The 17,534-nt window shown below is 37.1% G+C and overlaps 1 protein-coding gene across 3 annotated transcripts; it reads right to left on the bottom strand.

The window, feature by feature from the left end:
• Positions 1–1,078: 1,078 nt before the first annotated feature.
• Positions 1,079–11,277, bottom strand: LOC143861075 (uncharacterized). Of its 3 annotated transcripts, none has more exons than XM_077371964.1 (13): positions 10,833–11,273; positions 10,098–10,210; positions 9,819–9,875; positions 8,002–8,097; positions 7,862–7,932; positions 7,612–7,654; positions 6,162–6,242; positions 5,975–6,034; positions 3,758–3,826; positions 2,393–2,490; positions 2,174–2,216; positions 2,032–2,076; positions 1,079–1,894 (listed from the first exon to the last, which is right to left on the bottom strand). In XM_077371964.1, exons 1-13 carry the CDS (start codon positions 11,137–11,139, stop codon positions 1,289–1,291), a joined length of 1,689 nt encoding a protein of 562 aa, XP_077228079.1. In that variant the 5' UTR covers positions 11,140–11,273; the 3' UTR covers positions 1,079–1,288. The 3 variants fall into 3 exon arrangements, with proteins under 3 accessions (XP_077228079.1, XP_077228080.1, XP_077228081.1); XM_077371966.1 differs by having other exon boundaries at positions 1,616–1,820; positions 10,833–11,277; XM_077371965.1 differs by lacking the exon at positions 2,032–2,076 and having other exon boundaries at positions 2,147–2,216; positions 10,833–11,275.
• Positions 11,278–17,534: the final 6,257 nt, after the last annotated feature.

Raw genomic sequence — 17,534 nt, 5'->3', positions numbered from 1 at the left:
ATTTCTTCATGAATGAGATTTTATTTGATCTGGATTTACTGCTAGACTAATGTTTTCAGGAAAAGAAACCTTCATTGGTCAGGGGATTAGACAACAGAAATGGGAATGAGAGAACATGAAACCATTCATATAGCCTTTAGATGCAACAGTTACCTTCTCATTGGAAACTCTTCTAGACTTCTTCCTATCACCAAACTCTTCTGGCTGTTTTATCTAAACAGTAGGGGCCATCAGAAAGTTAGGATCATCTGAACGGTGGCCTTGTCGGATGAACCGTCCAGATCATCGGACAAGTGCACCACATTAAGAAAACACTTCCAAAACGGGATTTCGTTTGGCAAAATAAAGACCAAAGTGAAATTGACCAACGATTTGGTCATTTTCACAGTATTTTTTGCATTTTGTAGGTATTCGACCTTCATTGTCTTATTGCACATGTGTCACAACATGAGGGTTTCGTCTTTATTTTCCAAACAAAATCCCGTTTTTCGTCTTTATTTTCCAAACAAAATCCCGTTTTGCTAGCAGCCCTGTCCTGTTCATTGATCTTGTAGGCCATTATGAGGTGACCTATGTGGGCTTGGTCCCATGATATCTCCTCTTCAAACTGCAGTCCCTTTAATTTACTTGATACACAAAGCACAAGGAATTGTTACAGGACGAACGATAAGCTGAAGGGTTCTTGCTTCTCTTTGCATCAAGTAAAAAAATCTATGTTTCCCTATCATTCTCTCAAATCGGTTGGGTTACGACGAGACTGCCTAAGCACGGGAGATGATAAACTGAAGGGCGCTCTTGCGAAACACCAGCTACAATGCCTACTCCAATGGTCCTTCTCAACAACGAGCATTTATTGTTCCTTTAATTTTATATTTGTCTACGCCATTTTCATATTTTTCTGTGTGCCCTTCAGTTTATCATTCCTCTTGTTATAGTCACCTCCCATGTTTCTTCATTCTATTCGTAACCCAACCGATTTCAGAGAATTATAGAAAAACATAGATTTTTATGTGATGCAAAGAGAAGCAAAAACCTTTCATTTTCCTAGCTCAGTTTTAGACTCAATGGAGAAAAAAAATAACAGGAACTTGATGAAGATTACCATAACTAAATTATAATGCTACATGCGATAAGATCGGCCCTCAAGCGATCAAAACTGAACCCTACTGGTGACGTGAGCGAGCCACGCCGCTATCACCAACCCACTAAGCATTGCACTATCCATCAAGATACGAACGTGATCATCCATGTAATTACAGAGACCACTATCACCACATCCCTCTCCATCTCAGTATCCTCTCTGGCGTTTCTTTTTCAATCTTTTCTCTTTTCTCTTTTCTTCACGTCTGATATTCTTTGCCTCCCTATCGGCTGGTGCGCCATCTCTATGCTTTCTCTTGACGCCTTTCTTCTTCCTAGAAGACTGTAAACCGTCATCCCCGTCTATCAAGTTCTCAGTACGCAGATGTGTTGCACCATCTCTATGCTTTCTCTTGAGAGATTTCTTCTTCCTAGAAGACGGTAAACTGTCATCCCCAGCTATCATGTTTTTACGAGGCAGCGGTGTTGCTCCATCTCTATACTTTCTTTTGAAGGCTTTCTTCTTCCTAGAAGACGGTAAATTATCATCCCCACCTCTAGGCAGCGGATCGTCCTCATACAATTGCCAATTAGAGAGGCTTTCGTGTTCATTCCCGAGTTGAGGCTCCAACGGTTCACCTGCCTCAGGAAGCAAACTATCAAAAGTCATCTCTCCATTAAGCCCGCCTTTTCGAAGTAGCAGCAGTGAGTCTGGTCTTATTATGGTTCCAAGAATGCTCCTGTTTGGGCCCAAACCCACAATGGTATTTGCATCAGTCAGTAAAGAGTAAGCCCTTGAAAATGCCGTCCTTATCTGTAGCAGTATTAAAAAGAAAACAATGTTTAATTGACCATGGAAAGGCCCACAGTGCCTTTACGGGATTTGGAGTCCAACTTGTTAGAATATGAGATTAAGACCAAAAAAAAATAATGAATCATAGAAGAAGAGACCTGAAAATAGTTGTAGGAATTCCTCCCAATGTCATTTTCTGGTTCCTAGTTTAGTATCAATGGCATTTACACACAATGAGTTAAGGATGGAAGTTGGTTTGTTAAGGAAACGTACTAAATCTGCAGATATCAAGCGGGTCACCTGTGGATCTTCAATACAAATAAGATTTGGCCGCTGCATAAATCTGTAAAACAAAACAAAATAAAATGACAGATAACAAAAATGGATCAATAATTATGTTTCTGCAATTTAGAAAACAATCCAACAGGAGAAAAAGCAACTGCAATAAATAATCAGTAGAATTTAAAAATAGGAAACCAAATACAGTGAATTAAGAAGTATATAAGTTCATTATGGTACCCTCTGTTACTCTTCAAGAAAAAGGTGCCAGCAGCTTTGCAAGATACACCAATATCATAAGTATTCAATTTACGTCCATAAAGCTCCAAAAAATCGACCTGTTTCTCCACACAGCAAACGACGTAGAGATGTCAAAAATACATAGTGAATAAGAAGGATTTCAACGCTACTAGCCAAAATACCACTCAAAAGGTTTATGAACAAACCACCACATACTTGACATGGGAAGAACAACAATATTTGATGTAATCTTGCACATAAAAATGGAACGCTACAATTTACGATGTATATGAATCTCACCAATCTATGTCAACCATATATCTCCATGTTCCCTAGAAAACTATGTGATTGAAATACTTATTGAGGGTTTTCATTTTTAAGTTATCCATGCAATAGGACATAAAAGATGACACATATAAGTCGTCTCAACTCTCAACTCCCATCACCCCAGAAGAATTTTTTATGTCTAGCATGTCAAGTAACATTAACATGCATTCATTAAATTAAATGAACACATGTTTTTGGGGCACAGTAGTAAAGTCATTGTCGTCAAGTTGCCCAGCCAATCCGAGGAGGCAGGACCTTCCTGGGAAACTAGGTGACAAAATCCCTGAATAGAGGAGTCCAGATCTTCTGGCCAAAACAGGCCATTCCAGCTGAAATGATCATTTCATAGTCCGTTGAGGTTATTTACACCCCATTATGTGTGTTTTTGGAGGTGGAAAACACCATATTCCAGCAACTTTATTTCCTATTTCTCAATTATCATGTTCTGGGGCCAGAGATTATTATCAACTGCAATATTATTTTATTTTTTTCCTTTTATGATGCCTTTTTTTTAATGATTTATTTTTTTTAAAATAAAATGAAATGATGTCTTTTAGATACATAATGCAGAAATCGATGAAATGCACTGCCTTGAAATGGAAAACGAGGCACCCAAAGAAAGAGAATCACTATATGGTTGTAAATTTTATTTTATTTTTTTGAATGGTAACTATATGGAATATATGACAAAATTTGTGCATGTCAATCTTGGACTCTCCCTTCTTAACTGGAAAAACACTCACACAGGAAACAGTCCCCACAGTGGTGGGCTGGGGACGCGAAAGTCCCCCATTGTCAACCTGTCACAAAAGGTCCAATATACATACATACAGTCCAGAAGATATTACGAGAACTGGAAAGTGTATTAAAGATGTAAAACGAATATAGGACATTCTACATAAGCATTTCACAATTGAGAGTGCTTTATATTTCATTACTACAAGCTGCACTATAATAGTAAGATCCAAGAAAAATAAAAAAAATAAAGGAAAAGGCAAGAAAAAGGCATATCATTAAAGATAGTAATAAAACACATACCAAAAGAATTCCCAAGTTATGCTCCAAAGAAGTTTTGCAACGCTTGAAATCTTGTCCTCTCCAATGCATCTGATAACAAAGGATCCTCATCGTAGATCAAAAAGGGTTTACACAAAAATAAGTAATTTAAAAAAAAAAAATGGAACAGTTCATCTGGGGAAATTTCTACAAGTATAACAAAGAAGTGTATGGGTTTAACTTCGAAACCCATAATCATTCTCCTTCCTCTTATCTCTCCGGTCCTCTTTTCTTGATTTATTTACATCATTAAATCCCAAATTGGTATTGGAGCAATAAGATCTAGAGGATTGGTGCTCCTTTTCTTCAATTTTAAGCTTCAAGGTAACATCATTGGTCATACAACTGACATCAGAAGTCATGCAGCCACATATTTGGGCTGACAAACCCGAGGCTCTAGAACAAACATATTTTATGTGATTTATGAGTATTTTTATGGTTGTTTGATGCTGTTTTGTCGAGTTTCTGTTTTCTCTGTAAATTCGATAAAATCTAGTTTTGGATCTAGGGATTTGCAAGTTTTTCCAGGGAGCGATCGTCAGATTTTAGCAAAGAATCATACTCCAAAACTGAAATAATGACGCACCGGACTAACAACATCATTGAACAAGCTGAAGGGAGCCCTAAATGAACTAGGAGAGAGAGAGAGAGAGAGAGAGAGGAGGGATCTCGAGAAGTGTTAGGTCCAGAACCAAAGAGGACCATTGGCTTCTCAGTAGGCTTGAGTACCGAGATGACCTGGTTGACAAGGTGGAGGAATCATGGGAAAAAGGGTCATAGCAGGAACCAGAAGATGTTTGAGAGGGCAGTAGAGAGACGAAGAAGGCCGTGAGATTGAGAATACAACAAATCGTCCTTCTCCAACTTTAAGGGACGTGTGCAAGTCGAAGGTGCGGGAAATACTGGAGTGAGGTGGACAGTAAGGTCTATAGTTGAAATCTGAGTTCGAACACTGGAGGCAAGGCCTGATGGTGACAGTGAGTCAGGTTGGGACTGAGTTAGCGGTGGACAAACATGATCGTACAAACAAATATGTTGTAGGCCAGAGAGAGGCTATTCTTTTGACTGGGGGTGCTTCCTTCAGAGAAGCACCCAAATCCACTTATCATTTCTTTAATTTTGCAATTTCCAATGTCCTTATAAATGCAGCTGAGTTATGTGGATCAAATGGGGCACCCTTGCTGCTGTGTTTTTTCGAGGGCGCCCTTCAGTTTAACATTCCTCTGGTGGTATACTATACAAATATGTGTTATGTATCTATCTATAAGGGCTCAAGCCTCTAGCTCAATGATCAACGCTTTGTGTTCTTCAACCTAGAGGTCGGAGGCTCAATCCCAGCTCACCTACAAAAATAAATGTGTTACGTAATTATCTTTATACGAATTGCATGTGAAATGTGGTGCAGGTATTTGTATTGAATTATTAGACATGCGCGGCATTGCATGTCACTAGGTGTTCAATGTTGTCAGACCACTATGAGTTTTTTAGTGTATTTGTGCTTATTCTAACACTTCCTAAAGTTTCATCTTAAATGTCCATCATGTATATATGTTTCCATACATTTTCATGACGTTACAGGAATTCCACATAAATTACCACCGAAAACCAACATTTTCCATTTCCATGACAACCGAAATGCATACTGAAACCGAAACCTAAAACCTTGTCTCAGTGAAAAAGACTTCGCTTCTGAAACCCACGACCTCGTTTTCCCTTCCTCTCCTCATTTCTTCCACTTTCTTCTTCTCTCATCATTCCTCTTTTCTCGATTTATTATAGGATTAAATTCCACCTGTGTAAGTTGGTGTAGCCCTGATTTACTCAACAAACTATATTTATGGAAAACATGGATGTAGTACATGCTACTTAAACAATGTAGTTGTCTTTATGACTGATGAATAATTTTAACATGACATTGGTTCAAGAGTTTACAAAAAACGAGCATGTAAACTTAAGACAGGCAGTTCTGTTATATCAAAAAAATCACATTGGCAGCAAGAATTGATTAAGAAATTATAAAAGTGGGATAAGCCCCATCAAAAGATATTAAAAACTGAGCATACCATAATTTAGACACAAATTATCTTAGGTTCACTGTTTTAAAATATCTCAATGCAGTTTAATGTAGAAGGAAAATTGTCATCCATGAGTTAAAAACGGGTCCCTTCTTTACATCTTTAGGCAAAGGTGGTCTCCTACCTGCAAATGTGCCATCACCATCGCAAGGAGTGCATAAGAACCAATGCCACCAGAATACACCTTCAAAATAGAACATGACATAGTAGACAAGGTCTTTGCTTGATCAAAATTGTAATGAAAAAATCTTCTCAAGAACAAAAGAATGAAAAATCTGTGTGCTTCAATCATGGAATAATAGAACTCAAACCTCATTTAATTCTCTCTGCTGTAGAAAGACCTTCAGTATTAAACACAAAGGCCTCAATGGAGGTATCTCAGTCAGGGCATCCTGAATGAAAATTGTATATAACAGTCAGTTATGTAGATAAAAATCTCATAAGAAGCATGATGATATCATGTTACCCGAATGTTTCGACCAAAATATTAATAAATTAGACCAAAATATTAATAAATTAGACTTAGGGACTACAATACAATCATCATGGTTCAAGAAAACTAATATATGAAAATTGTATATAACAGTCAGTTATGTAGATAAAAATCTCATAAGAAGCATGATGATATCATGTTACCCGAATGTTTCGACCAAAATATTAATAAATTAGACCAAAATATTAATAAATTAGACTTAGGTACTACAATATCATCATCATGGTTCAAGAAAACTAATATATTGCAATGCCTTCAGCTAAAAGCATGGAAATCGCACCAGTTTATTGAGAAAAATAAATACATGTCCAAATGAATACGCATTCAGAAAAGCTGCTGTAAGAATTTTTAATCTTACCTTTTAAAAAAAAACTTTTGACCTTTAAAAAAACTAATATCTGAATGGAAGGCAATGTAGCAAATAAGAATGAATGACTACTTCCCATATGGATTCTGTTCGAGATTGAATTCATAAATCACAGATTTTGACTATATTTTGTGATATCTCACATCAATTGGAAAGAAAGCCAGGCGATGGATAAATTTGTCAATCTTGGAGTTATTTCAAGCAAGGGAATGACCAATTACAAAAAGAACCCTTTGACTCTGGTCTATTCTCCATATGAGATTGCAATATTTCATTTACTTACTCCCCCTAACCCAAGCTTATGTGCCTACAGAAGCACCAAATGTTCATTAGCTTTGTTCTTCTCTCACTTGTGTAAATAGAGCAGGTCAGCACAGTTCCTTTTGCAGCGTCTCTTCCATTGCAATGGCATCAATCCTGTCAGCACAGTTCTTTTGTAATTTCTCTTCCATTGCAATGGCATCAATCCTACTCTATGTCAAACATGATGAAAAAAAAAAGAATAACAAAGTTGTAATGGATGAGCCAACAGCCCGATAAGCAAAGAAAGACCATCCTTATATAAAATCATGTGTGCCCCTGAGTTCTCCTTCCTATGCACTAAGGACACGTTGAATATATTCAGTTTACAAAAGGTCAAATTGTTTTCATAATTTGGTTGAGGCACCATGAAGGCGACACACAACAATTAACCACTTTTTTCATTTGTTAGCAAGTGATTGATCAATCGGGTCAACCTCTTATCACTTTCATATCAATGTTTTCTGAAATCTCCCTGCACATGGTGTTCTGTATTGGAGACACTGGATCACTGCCCTAGAATGTACCACTACCTTTTTTCTAGCATCGCCATCCAAAACAGAAGTGAAAAAAGGAGCTCATAATAGTTGTGGTCACACACCTTGATGAAGTCAGCAGCTTTAGGTCCATTGAGCACATCAAAACTGGAATATGAAAATAGTATCAACACATTGACATGAATTAATTGAGTTAAAGGAAAAAAAACTTGAAATGATAATGAAATGAACACAATGAGACTCAATTTGCGGCCAGGTTGCAGCATATCAAAGAATTGCAAGAAAATAATATCAAAGGATAGCGTGAGAAACAAATTCCTCATTTTGGGGAAAAAAACAAAGAATATAAAGAACCTGATATCAAAAGAAACACCACTTTGCCTTTCCACAAACTTGACAATTGGCACACGAGCCTTTGCAATAACCTAAACAATGAATATATCATATTAGATCTCAATCTTTGGATGTTGCCTGTAGTCAATGGAATAGTATACCTGTATTTTTTTGGCAATCTTTCTTTGTGATAACGCCTTGGAAAGAGCTTGCAGACCAATTTTTGGAGCTTTGACTTTTGACTCCAAAACTACAACCTACAGATGTTAAGATTTGCAATATAATAGTCAGTTAGACTTAATACCGTATGTGAGCTAATTAACCATCAGCATATTCCACTTGGGTCAGTATATAATTTTATATATATATATATATATATATATATATAACACAGGTCACTGCTGTGGGGTTGGGAGTAAACAAGGCTTTAAATTTCGGTTTCAGTTACGTTCGTAACGGAAATGTAAAATCACGGAAACATATGCAATGATAGAATTTTAAGATGAAACTTCCGGAAATGCTAAAATAAGCACAAACAAACACTTAGAAATCACATAAGCAATACAGCCATCCATAATGGTTTAACAACATCAAACACCTGCGACATAAGATGTTGTGCATGCCTGATAATTCAGTACATATCACTCTTCACATATAATTCATATAAATATGTATACATAATACATGTATTACATTTCACATGTATTCATGTAAATATAAATATGTAATAAATACTAACATAGTATGCCACTAATACACTTACAAATTTTATTTCGGTATGCTTTTCATTTTCGGTATCGATTCGGCGGGGAGGGAAACGGAAACATTCCAGTCGTTTTGTGTCAGTTTTGGAGGAAATTTAAAACCATGGGAATAAATGGTGGAAAAGTTTCTTAGTTGAAGTTAACATGGCGGACGATGTAGTGGATGAGTTAGCGGAGGTGTTTGGATGCAAGAAGGATAAAATTCCTTTCACCATCGTGGTCTCCATCTTGGTCTTGGCATCCACAGTAAAGCATTGCGGGATTCGGTGGTTAGGAGGACTGAGAAGAAGTTGGCCTATGATACCGGGATACTTGTATAGAGTTAGACCCAAAGTACCTGTATATATAATATGTAAAGGCATGGGTACAGGATACGTCATGAATACAAGAGAGGGGGGTGCCAAATTGCTAAAAGTCTATGACCATGATCTGTGATGATACAAGAGATGATATAAAACAATATATAAATTGATGCCTCAGGCCTTTTTTTTAAAATGATGATAGATATTATTAATCAAAGAGAGGTCAAACCCATGACCGAGATTGTCAGTCACACAAAGAAAAACCAAAATGGAAAATAAAAAATAAGATACAAAGATCAAGAAGGGAGCTCATAAAAAATATCCACAGAAGCCCTATAAACTCCAGAGCGGACAAGGCAATCAGCCTCTCGGAGATGCCTGCCTCAGCCCTTAAAGAAATATTATCAATTAATGTTTACAAATCAATACAAAAGTTTAAAGGAATAATATTTCGCATGGCACAAATGACTGCCTTGGCCCTGAAACCACTATTATCAATTAATCGTCACAACTCAATAAAAGTTAAAATTAATAATATACTTGAATACTTGATGACACCCCTCAAAGAAAAGCAAGTCATTACAACCCCTGAGAACTAATTCACAGTATCAAACTAAATCCCTAATAGGACAGAAAACAATACTTCTCTCAGCATTACTACTAAAAAAGAAGAAAAAAATCTGAAGTGATGATTATGTTTTAAAGCAGCATGCCAAAGTTTTGAGTTTTAAATAAAAAATTATGAAATGTTAGTTTAAATTGGCTTTAGTTAACATAAGGTATAAACATAAGCAGAGATTCAAACCAAAAGAATGAAATTTTTTGATTCTATATTTACATCTTTTTTCAGTCTTGTTCAGCTGATCGCATATCAATTGTATCACTCAATGTTGGTAAGCAGGACGTACTTACATCGATATCACTAGTCGGCAGATAGAGACCCGTCTTAAATGATCCAAACACTTCCACCTGGAGGGTGATAATTATCAGTTAAAAACCTTCAACGGTACATTGTAACAAAGGGTGCAATTGGATGTACACCCATCCTGCAATTTGGCTGCAATGTGAGCCTTTTCAGACTGCAGTATGAGTTACTTCCAGGACCCTTAGAAAACTTCAATATGATTCATATTCACAGCTGGAGAAAATAAAGAAAAATAACATTAACGACGAAATAGCAATAGCGCATACTCTGCAATTTGGCCAGATATGTTTGATAACCTCAAAAACACGCTGTACCGCAGCTGATCGTGAGGCTTGTTCTTCTTGGGTGGGAGAGATAAAATCGCAAAAATCAAGTATCTCTGCAATGTCCACAATGTTAGAATGGACTAGATCGGATTTGGAAAGACCTGACCGTTGGATCGTTAGAATGGTAGATTACCAATTAGTTTTTAGTTATTTATAGTTGTATATTTTGAATTTCAAACATGGTTAGTTATAGGTAGTTATGCACATGTTTCTTATGTTTTTTTTTTCTCATGTAAATCAATAGTAAAAGCCTGCATAAATATTTGCAAAGGGCACCCAGGATTGTATTGGGTTTTCTCCCTATTTTCTAACAATTTCAGAATCTTTCATACAATCACACCATGAAATTATTACATCTGAAATCTACTCCAAGATAAAAACAAAATGACAAAAATAAAATAAAATAAAATAAAAAATCAATCAAGTTCAGTTGATATTTGCACGTTATTGTGGTGCATATGGGGTAGTTTGAGTGTAGTTATTATATGGTTATAGTTATGTAGTTATTGTATGTGTGTCATGTAAGTGGGTTGTTAGGGTACTGATGTGCCATACCTTTGTGCTTGTATTAAAGAAGTGTGTTGTAATGAAAAAGCAGAAAATTTGGCAAGAAAGAAACCTTGGTTTTAGGAGAGTTAAAGTTTTGTTTTACTCTAGGGGAAGGGTTGAACGCACCATTATGGAGCTGGAGCATGGGGCTTTTGAAGCGAGAGTGGGGTCGGAGCCAAGCGCGTTCCAGGGTCTGATCATTTTGCGGAGGAGTGGGTTTGGAGGGCGGGGAAGGGGTTTCGGGCCTGGAATCCGATACGAGGTCGAGAGAGAAATAGTCGGTAGCGGGAATTCCAGGTGAGTGAGAGATGGACAATGATATCTGGTTGCGAAAAACCGAGTAGGACTCGGAGATATTGAGTTCGGACTCGGTCGAGTTTGAGAGAAGGCCTAGGGTTTCGTATACGAAGCACGAATCCTCCTCCGCCTCCATTTGCTCTCTCAGATTTTGCAGAGAGGTTGAGAGAGAGAGAGAGAGCAGCCGCCTTTACAATTTTTTTTTGTAGGGGGTATTTTCTCTGGTGAGGTCCGACGGAGGGTTGAGGGTTCAGGTTTGGGCCATTAGAATTTAAAAGGGAGAATTGAGGGGTATGAACCAACGTAAAATAAAGGCCGTTGATCTTGATTCCATCAAGATCATGGTCCCATCCCGAACAAATATCCATGCGTAGCAGGTCCTGTTTGGATTGAAAGAAAATTATTTCTTGCGGGAAAAAAAATTCTGACCAGTTTGTTTTAGGGAAAAATACAGATAGACCCCTTAACTATATATTTTCACTTCTAACCCTATAGTTTCGAAGTCACCAACCACATCCCATGAGGTTTCATTGGGTTTTTTTAATGCCCTCCTCTTCCGCAACTAAAAATTAGGGATTTCATACTTGAAAACTGAAAATTAAGGGTTGATTCAAACCCTCGTTTATTTATCAGCATAAACGCTTGACGTAGGGGTTTTATTTGTCTTTATTCACATCATTATCATGTTTTGCACATAAACCCTAACATTTTAGGGCTTTTTTTTTTTTGTTGTGTTTTTTCTTGAAGAAAAGCCATTGATGCTATTGAGGAGGAGGAACGGTCAACTAGGAAGAAAAAAGCTTGGAAGGAAATAGCGTAACCCCTAATCCCTTTTGCAAATGGCTTAAAACTAGTGAGTAGGGTATTTTTTTCCTGAAAAAATTAATCCAGGTTAGTTTGAGTCATTCCGTCGGGTTAAAGTGACGGACCGTCAATGGAGGGGGTCTACTTAAATGTGTCATAAAGTTCAAGGGGTGTTGTTGGTGACTTCAAAACTATAGGGTTAGAAGTGAAAATGTCAGATGGTTGAGGGGGTCTATCTCTATTTTCCCCCTTTTTTTTGTATTTCCAATTTAGAGAAGGCCCTGTTTGAATTGTAGGATCAATGGCCTAGATCATATGATAAGGATATGCTGAAGGGAATTTGGCTAGAATTGAGAAGGCCCTGTTTGGATTGCGAGAAAACTATTTATTGTAGAAAAAACTTTTACAAGATTTTTTTTTTTCTAACTCCACAATTTAGAGAAAACGGAACTTGTTTTGGGTTATTCAAAGGGATATAGGTCCCTATTAATAAAAGTCGAACCGGTTCAAGGTTACATTTTACATTTGTAAACAAGTAAAAAGCAAAAAAAGTGGAAAAGTTTTTCTTTTATAAAAAATTATTGTAAATCCGTAGAGTTGCTAAACTTTGTCCGATCAATGGTTTACTCATGTAAATGAGGCAAAAATAGGGTCCAATAGGTGTCATTTAGGAAGGAGCATAAATGTGACTTTCTTAGCATTTTTCATATAACTCTGTTTGGGTGGGGTGAGGCACAAAAGGGGTTCAATAGGTAGGGGTGCAACTGAGGTCGGGCGGGTCGGGTTTTGAAGAACCCTACCCTACCCGAGAAATATATCGGGTCAGGTTGGGTTTTTTTCCGGAAAACCCACGATTCCCAAACCTGGCCCCACCCATGATAATTCTCGGGTTGGGTCGAGTCGGGTCAGGTTTTTCCACGTTGACGCGTTGTAGAAAGAAAGAAAAAACAGATCTTCACACCAAAACACTCTAAATTTATGTAAACAAGTGTATCAATTTAAGAAGGAAACTATATTTCCTCATTACAAACATGATCACCCCGATGAAAACAGTTATATCAATATATTGAAAAATAATTTGCTATGGTATTCAAGAGATAATTAAAAATGTCATAGTACACCTACATAAGTCGGGTCGGGTTTCGGGTTTTTTTTTTCTTTAAACTTGACCCTACCCAAGATTGAGCCGGGTATTTAAACAAAAACCTGACCCTACCCAAGACCCACGATTTCTAAACCCGACCCATGCTATTTTCGGGTCGGGTGGGTCGGGTTTTGAAGAACCCTACCCTACCCGAGAAATATATCGGGTCAGGTTGGGTTTTTTTTCCGGAAAACCCACGATTCCCAAACCTAGCCCTACCCATGATAATTCTCAGGTTGGGTCGAGTCGGGTTAGGTTTTTCCACGTTGACGCGTTGTAGAAAAAAAAACAGATCTTCACACCAAAACACTCTAAATTTATGTAAACATGTGTATCAATTTAAGAAGGAAACTATATTTCCACATTACAAACATGATCACCCCAATGAAAACAATTATATCAATATATTGAAAAATAATTTGCTATGTTATTCAAGAGATAATTAAAAATGTCATAGTACACCTACAAAGTCGGGTCGGGTTTTGGGTTTTTTTTTTTCTTTAAACTTGACCCTACCCAAGATTGAGCCGGGTTTTTAAACAAAAACCTGACCCTACCCAAGACCCATGATTTCTAAACCCAACCCATGCTATTTTCGGGTAAGGTGACCCGACCCAAGTTGCACCCCTACCAATAGGTGTCACTTAGGAAGGAGCATAAAAGTGACTTCCCTAGGAAAAGGAAATACTCTCTCTCTCTCGCGCGCGCATGAGGGGGCATTGTTAGCATGGTTCAAAAAACTTACCCATAGTTTGAGATGAGTTCATCATTTGGTTGAATCAGGTCTAAAGTTTAGTGGGTTGATTGGGTGAGTGAAGTATATGATTTTAAACTATTTTTAGCAGAGTGATAAATCGTATATCTTAAATGACCCCTAGGTGTCTATCTCTCTCAACTTTCTCTCTCTCTCTAACCCAGAGGAGAGACAGAGACACATATTGCTAGTTAAATTTTTGTCCCAGGAAGTTTTAGTAAAATTTTGGTCCCATCCCATGTTTGGTTGCCTTTTAGCACTAGGTTTTTTTTAATCCCACTCTTATAATGATTGCTTGTGTGGTGAATTTTTTAATCCCACTTTTGTAATGATTGCCTTTCCATCCCATCCCAAAATAATCTCAGGAACAAAAATAAACCCAGGAACCAAAAATAAGCTTGAGAAGAAGTTTTTTTCTTCCCAACAGTTCAAGCAACCAAAAAAAGTTTTTTTTTTTTTCCCACCATAGTCCGGTCAACCAAATATGGGATTTTTATTTTACCGGGATATTTCTAGGACTTTTTTTTTCCCACAATCTCTTGGGATTTTTTTTCTCCCACATTAATCCAGGAACCAGAAAAAACCCGACAACCAAAAGGGGGTAGATTTAAGATATATGGGGTCGATTTATTACTGCCCTATTTTTATTGTAAAAATAAGACTTCATTTTCTTTTTTTAATAATATTTTAAAAACTAGAAGATTAAAAATGTTACCGAACTCAACATTTTCCTCGTTACCTAAAATTAGAGGAATGCTAGATTCACAGGTGCCCTTGTAGGAAAAGGGGCAAAGGGTGCTCTTATCGGCCAAATACCATTGAAGACCGTTATGATCATAATTTTCTGTGCCATCTTACATGGCATTTGACCAATAGGGGCGCCTTTTGACCCTTTTTGTGCAAGGGTGCCTGTGAATCTTGCCCTCCTCTTAAAATAATTTAAGATCTACTGTTTGAAAAATGAATTTCTATTGTTTAATTCAAAGGTTTGAAGTTTGCCTAGCTAACTCTTGACTTTGACTAAACCAATCCAATTTAACTTTCAACAACACACCGAGATCGATCCAGCAGGGTTTTATTCGATCTACCATGTCATTAGAAACTGGGTTCAGTCGAAAAGACCGAGTGTTGAATTGTATTTGGCTCAAAATCAATTCTCAGAATCCAAAATGAACAGGGTTTAAGTGAATTTTGACAACGGAAATGACACTGAGAATTCCAATGAGGGCATTAGTACCTGCCAGATTCACAAACTGGCGCCCACTCAGGCCAACTCGGAGTCCACTCAACAAGCTTTGAGCCGTTGATAAATATGCCATCTAAGCTTCCAAATCTCAAAGGGTGCAGTTGGAATGATGGAATCAAGCATTAGAATCGAGATCTGATTCCAACCCTCGCAACTCAGACGTCTGGTTAAAAAAAAAAGAACAAAACCAAGGGGGTGAAATTCAAACCGGGGAGAAATTAGAGTGGGGAAATGATGGAATCTGTTTCCTGCCCTAAGAGATGGTATTTTGATTTCACTCTAGACGGAATGGAACTTTTATTAGATTTTTTTATTTTTTTCATTCCGTTTAAGGGAGAATCATAATAGGAAATGGATTATCATATCGATTCTGCTTCCTTATTCCAGATTTCAGGAATCCAAACAAAGCCACGACAATCTATTTTCATATTTTAAGGGTGTCTTGAACAACTAAAAAGCCACCCTTGGCAGCTTAGCTTTTAAAATTGAAAGGGCCGACCGGCCGAGTGTGGGGCAATTTTAATTTTCCCACCACCATTTGAATCACTTAAAATATGCAAGAAACCATTCATCATGTTGTTTAGGGGCCCCTTTAGTGAGATTATATAAACAAGAACATGGCATGCCCAAAATTCATGCAATTAATACATGCTCTATGACTACTTTTTTTCCAAGATAATTGGTGCTTAAAAATACAAGGTATTTAATTGCTATAGAAATTTATATCTGCAAGGAATATAATAATTATTGAGAAATCTATATTTTATATAATTATATGTCACTTTTTCATTGGAAATTTATATCTACAAGGAATATAATTATGGGAAAATTACATTTACACCCCCTAGTTTTTGACACATTCAACTCTAACGCTGACTTTCAAAACGTGACAAGTACAGCCCTCCGTCAACGGTCCGTCAGTTTAACCTGACCGAAAGACTAAAACTAACCATGGTTAATATTTTGAGGACATAAATGCCCTCATTTGCAGAAGGATTAGAGTTATGCCATTTCCCATCACCGCCGTCGCCACCTCCAGCCTCCGTTGTCGTCCCCATCTCTAGCCACCGCCGTCACCTCGACCACAGACAATGAAACCCCACGCCATGGCTACATCAAACCCACATTTCAAGAAAAAAACATTGATAAAAACAAAAAAGGCTCTAAAATATTGGGGTTTATGGGCAAATCATGATAATGGTGTGAATGAAGACAAATAAAACTCATAAATTGAGGATTTATGTTGATAAATAAACAAGGGTTTGAATCAAACCCTAATTTTCAGTTGGGAAAGACGAGGGCATTTTATTCATTTCCGCCTCGCCGTCTACTTCGTCACGTTAAAAAAAGAGTTAGGGGGTTTACTTGTCACGTTTTGAAAGTCAGGATTAGAGTTGAATGTGTTAGAAATTAGAGGGGGTGTATATGTATTTTCCCTATAATTATTATAGAGAAATCTATATTTTATATAATCATATGTCACTCTTTTCATTATATAAAGCTGTGAATTCTCATCAATTCAGGGAAGGTCACGGGCATTGGTGGTGGATTCCTTGGCTAATCTTGCATGTGCAACCAATGCTAGAAAAATATTTTAGAAATGGGAGGACCTTCCTAGAGCCATTAGAGGAGCTTATTCGCGTGTTGGACAGTGATGTTAGATAGCCATGATATAGTCTCTTAGGCATCCCTTATTTGCGTGTTAGATAGTGATGTAAGTGCTTCTAGTCGTTATTTAGTTTTATGTGTTATTGTGGGTGCAACTCGAACCCAACCCAACCCGAGTTTTTAAGCTTAAAAAAAAGTATAAAAAATGTTAGGTTTCACTCGGGTCGTGTTGCCAAACCCTCAACTCAAACCTGATCTGAACCCAACAAGGTTGGGAAAAGTCAACCCAAACCCGACCTTTTTTCGGGTTGATCCCAACCCGAGTTGCACCCTTCTATTGCATGTATGTAGAGGCAAAGCTTTCGTATCAGTAAAATTCAAGAGCTTGAATGGGCGGATGAGGAGGGAGAGGGAGAGGCTTGAGTTGTTGGGAGTGGAGAGAGCAAATGAAAAAAATACTGAAAAAAATTTCTCCTTAAAATTGATTTTTGTTTTCATGATATTTAGCAGCTTTTCATGCTTCCCTCTCTCCCATCCTCTCAAGTTTCTCCCTCTCCTGCCCATGGCTCACAATTGGCCCCACAAATATTACATAAATGGAATATATATATATATATATATATATATATATATATATATATATTTTTTTTTTTTAAGGTTGCCAACGGAAATCTTGATTCCCACGATCTTTAATGCCAATAGTAGAAATCAAATAAATGTGAAAACATTTTCTACTGGAAGTAGAAAGCCCTAGGCTATTTAGAACCCTGTAAATGTAAATCTATCTATGTATTAAGTAGCTTATACGATAAAAAGAGGTTATTTAAATCTTGTAAATATAAATTTCTCTATTCATACTACATAGATCTAGAAAGTAAAGTCTCCTTCAACTATTATACACCTAACAATTTTTTATATATAGCTATTGAATATTTTGTACGAAATATCTTAACATTGCTTGCCACCTAAGTTTTC

This window comes from Tasmannia lanceolata, unplaced genomic scaffold (assembly GCF_043159265.1).
Source record: "Tasmannia lanceolata isolate RefF3 unplaced genomic scaffold, GAP_Taslan_0.1 ptg000037l, whole genome shotgun sequence".
NCBI lineage: Eukaryota > Viridiplantae > Streptophyta > Magnoliopsida > Canellales > Winteraceae > Tasmannia > Tasmannia lanceolata.
This window is presented reverse-complemented; position numbering and strand designations above follow the sequence as displayed.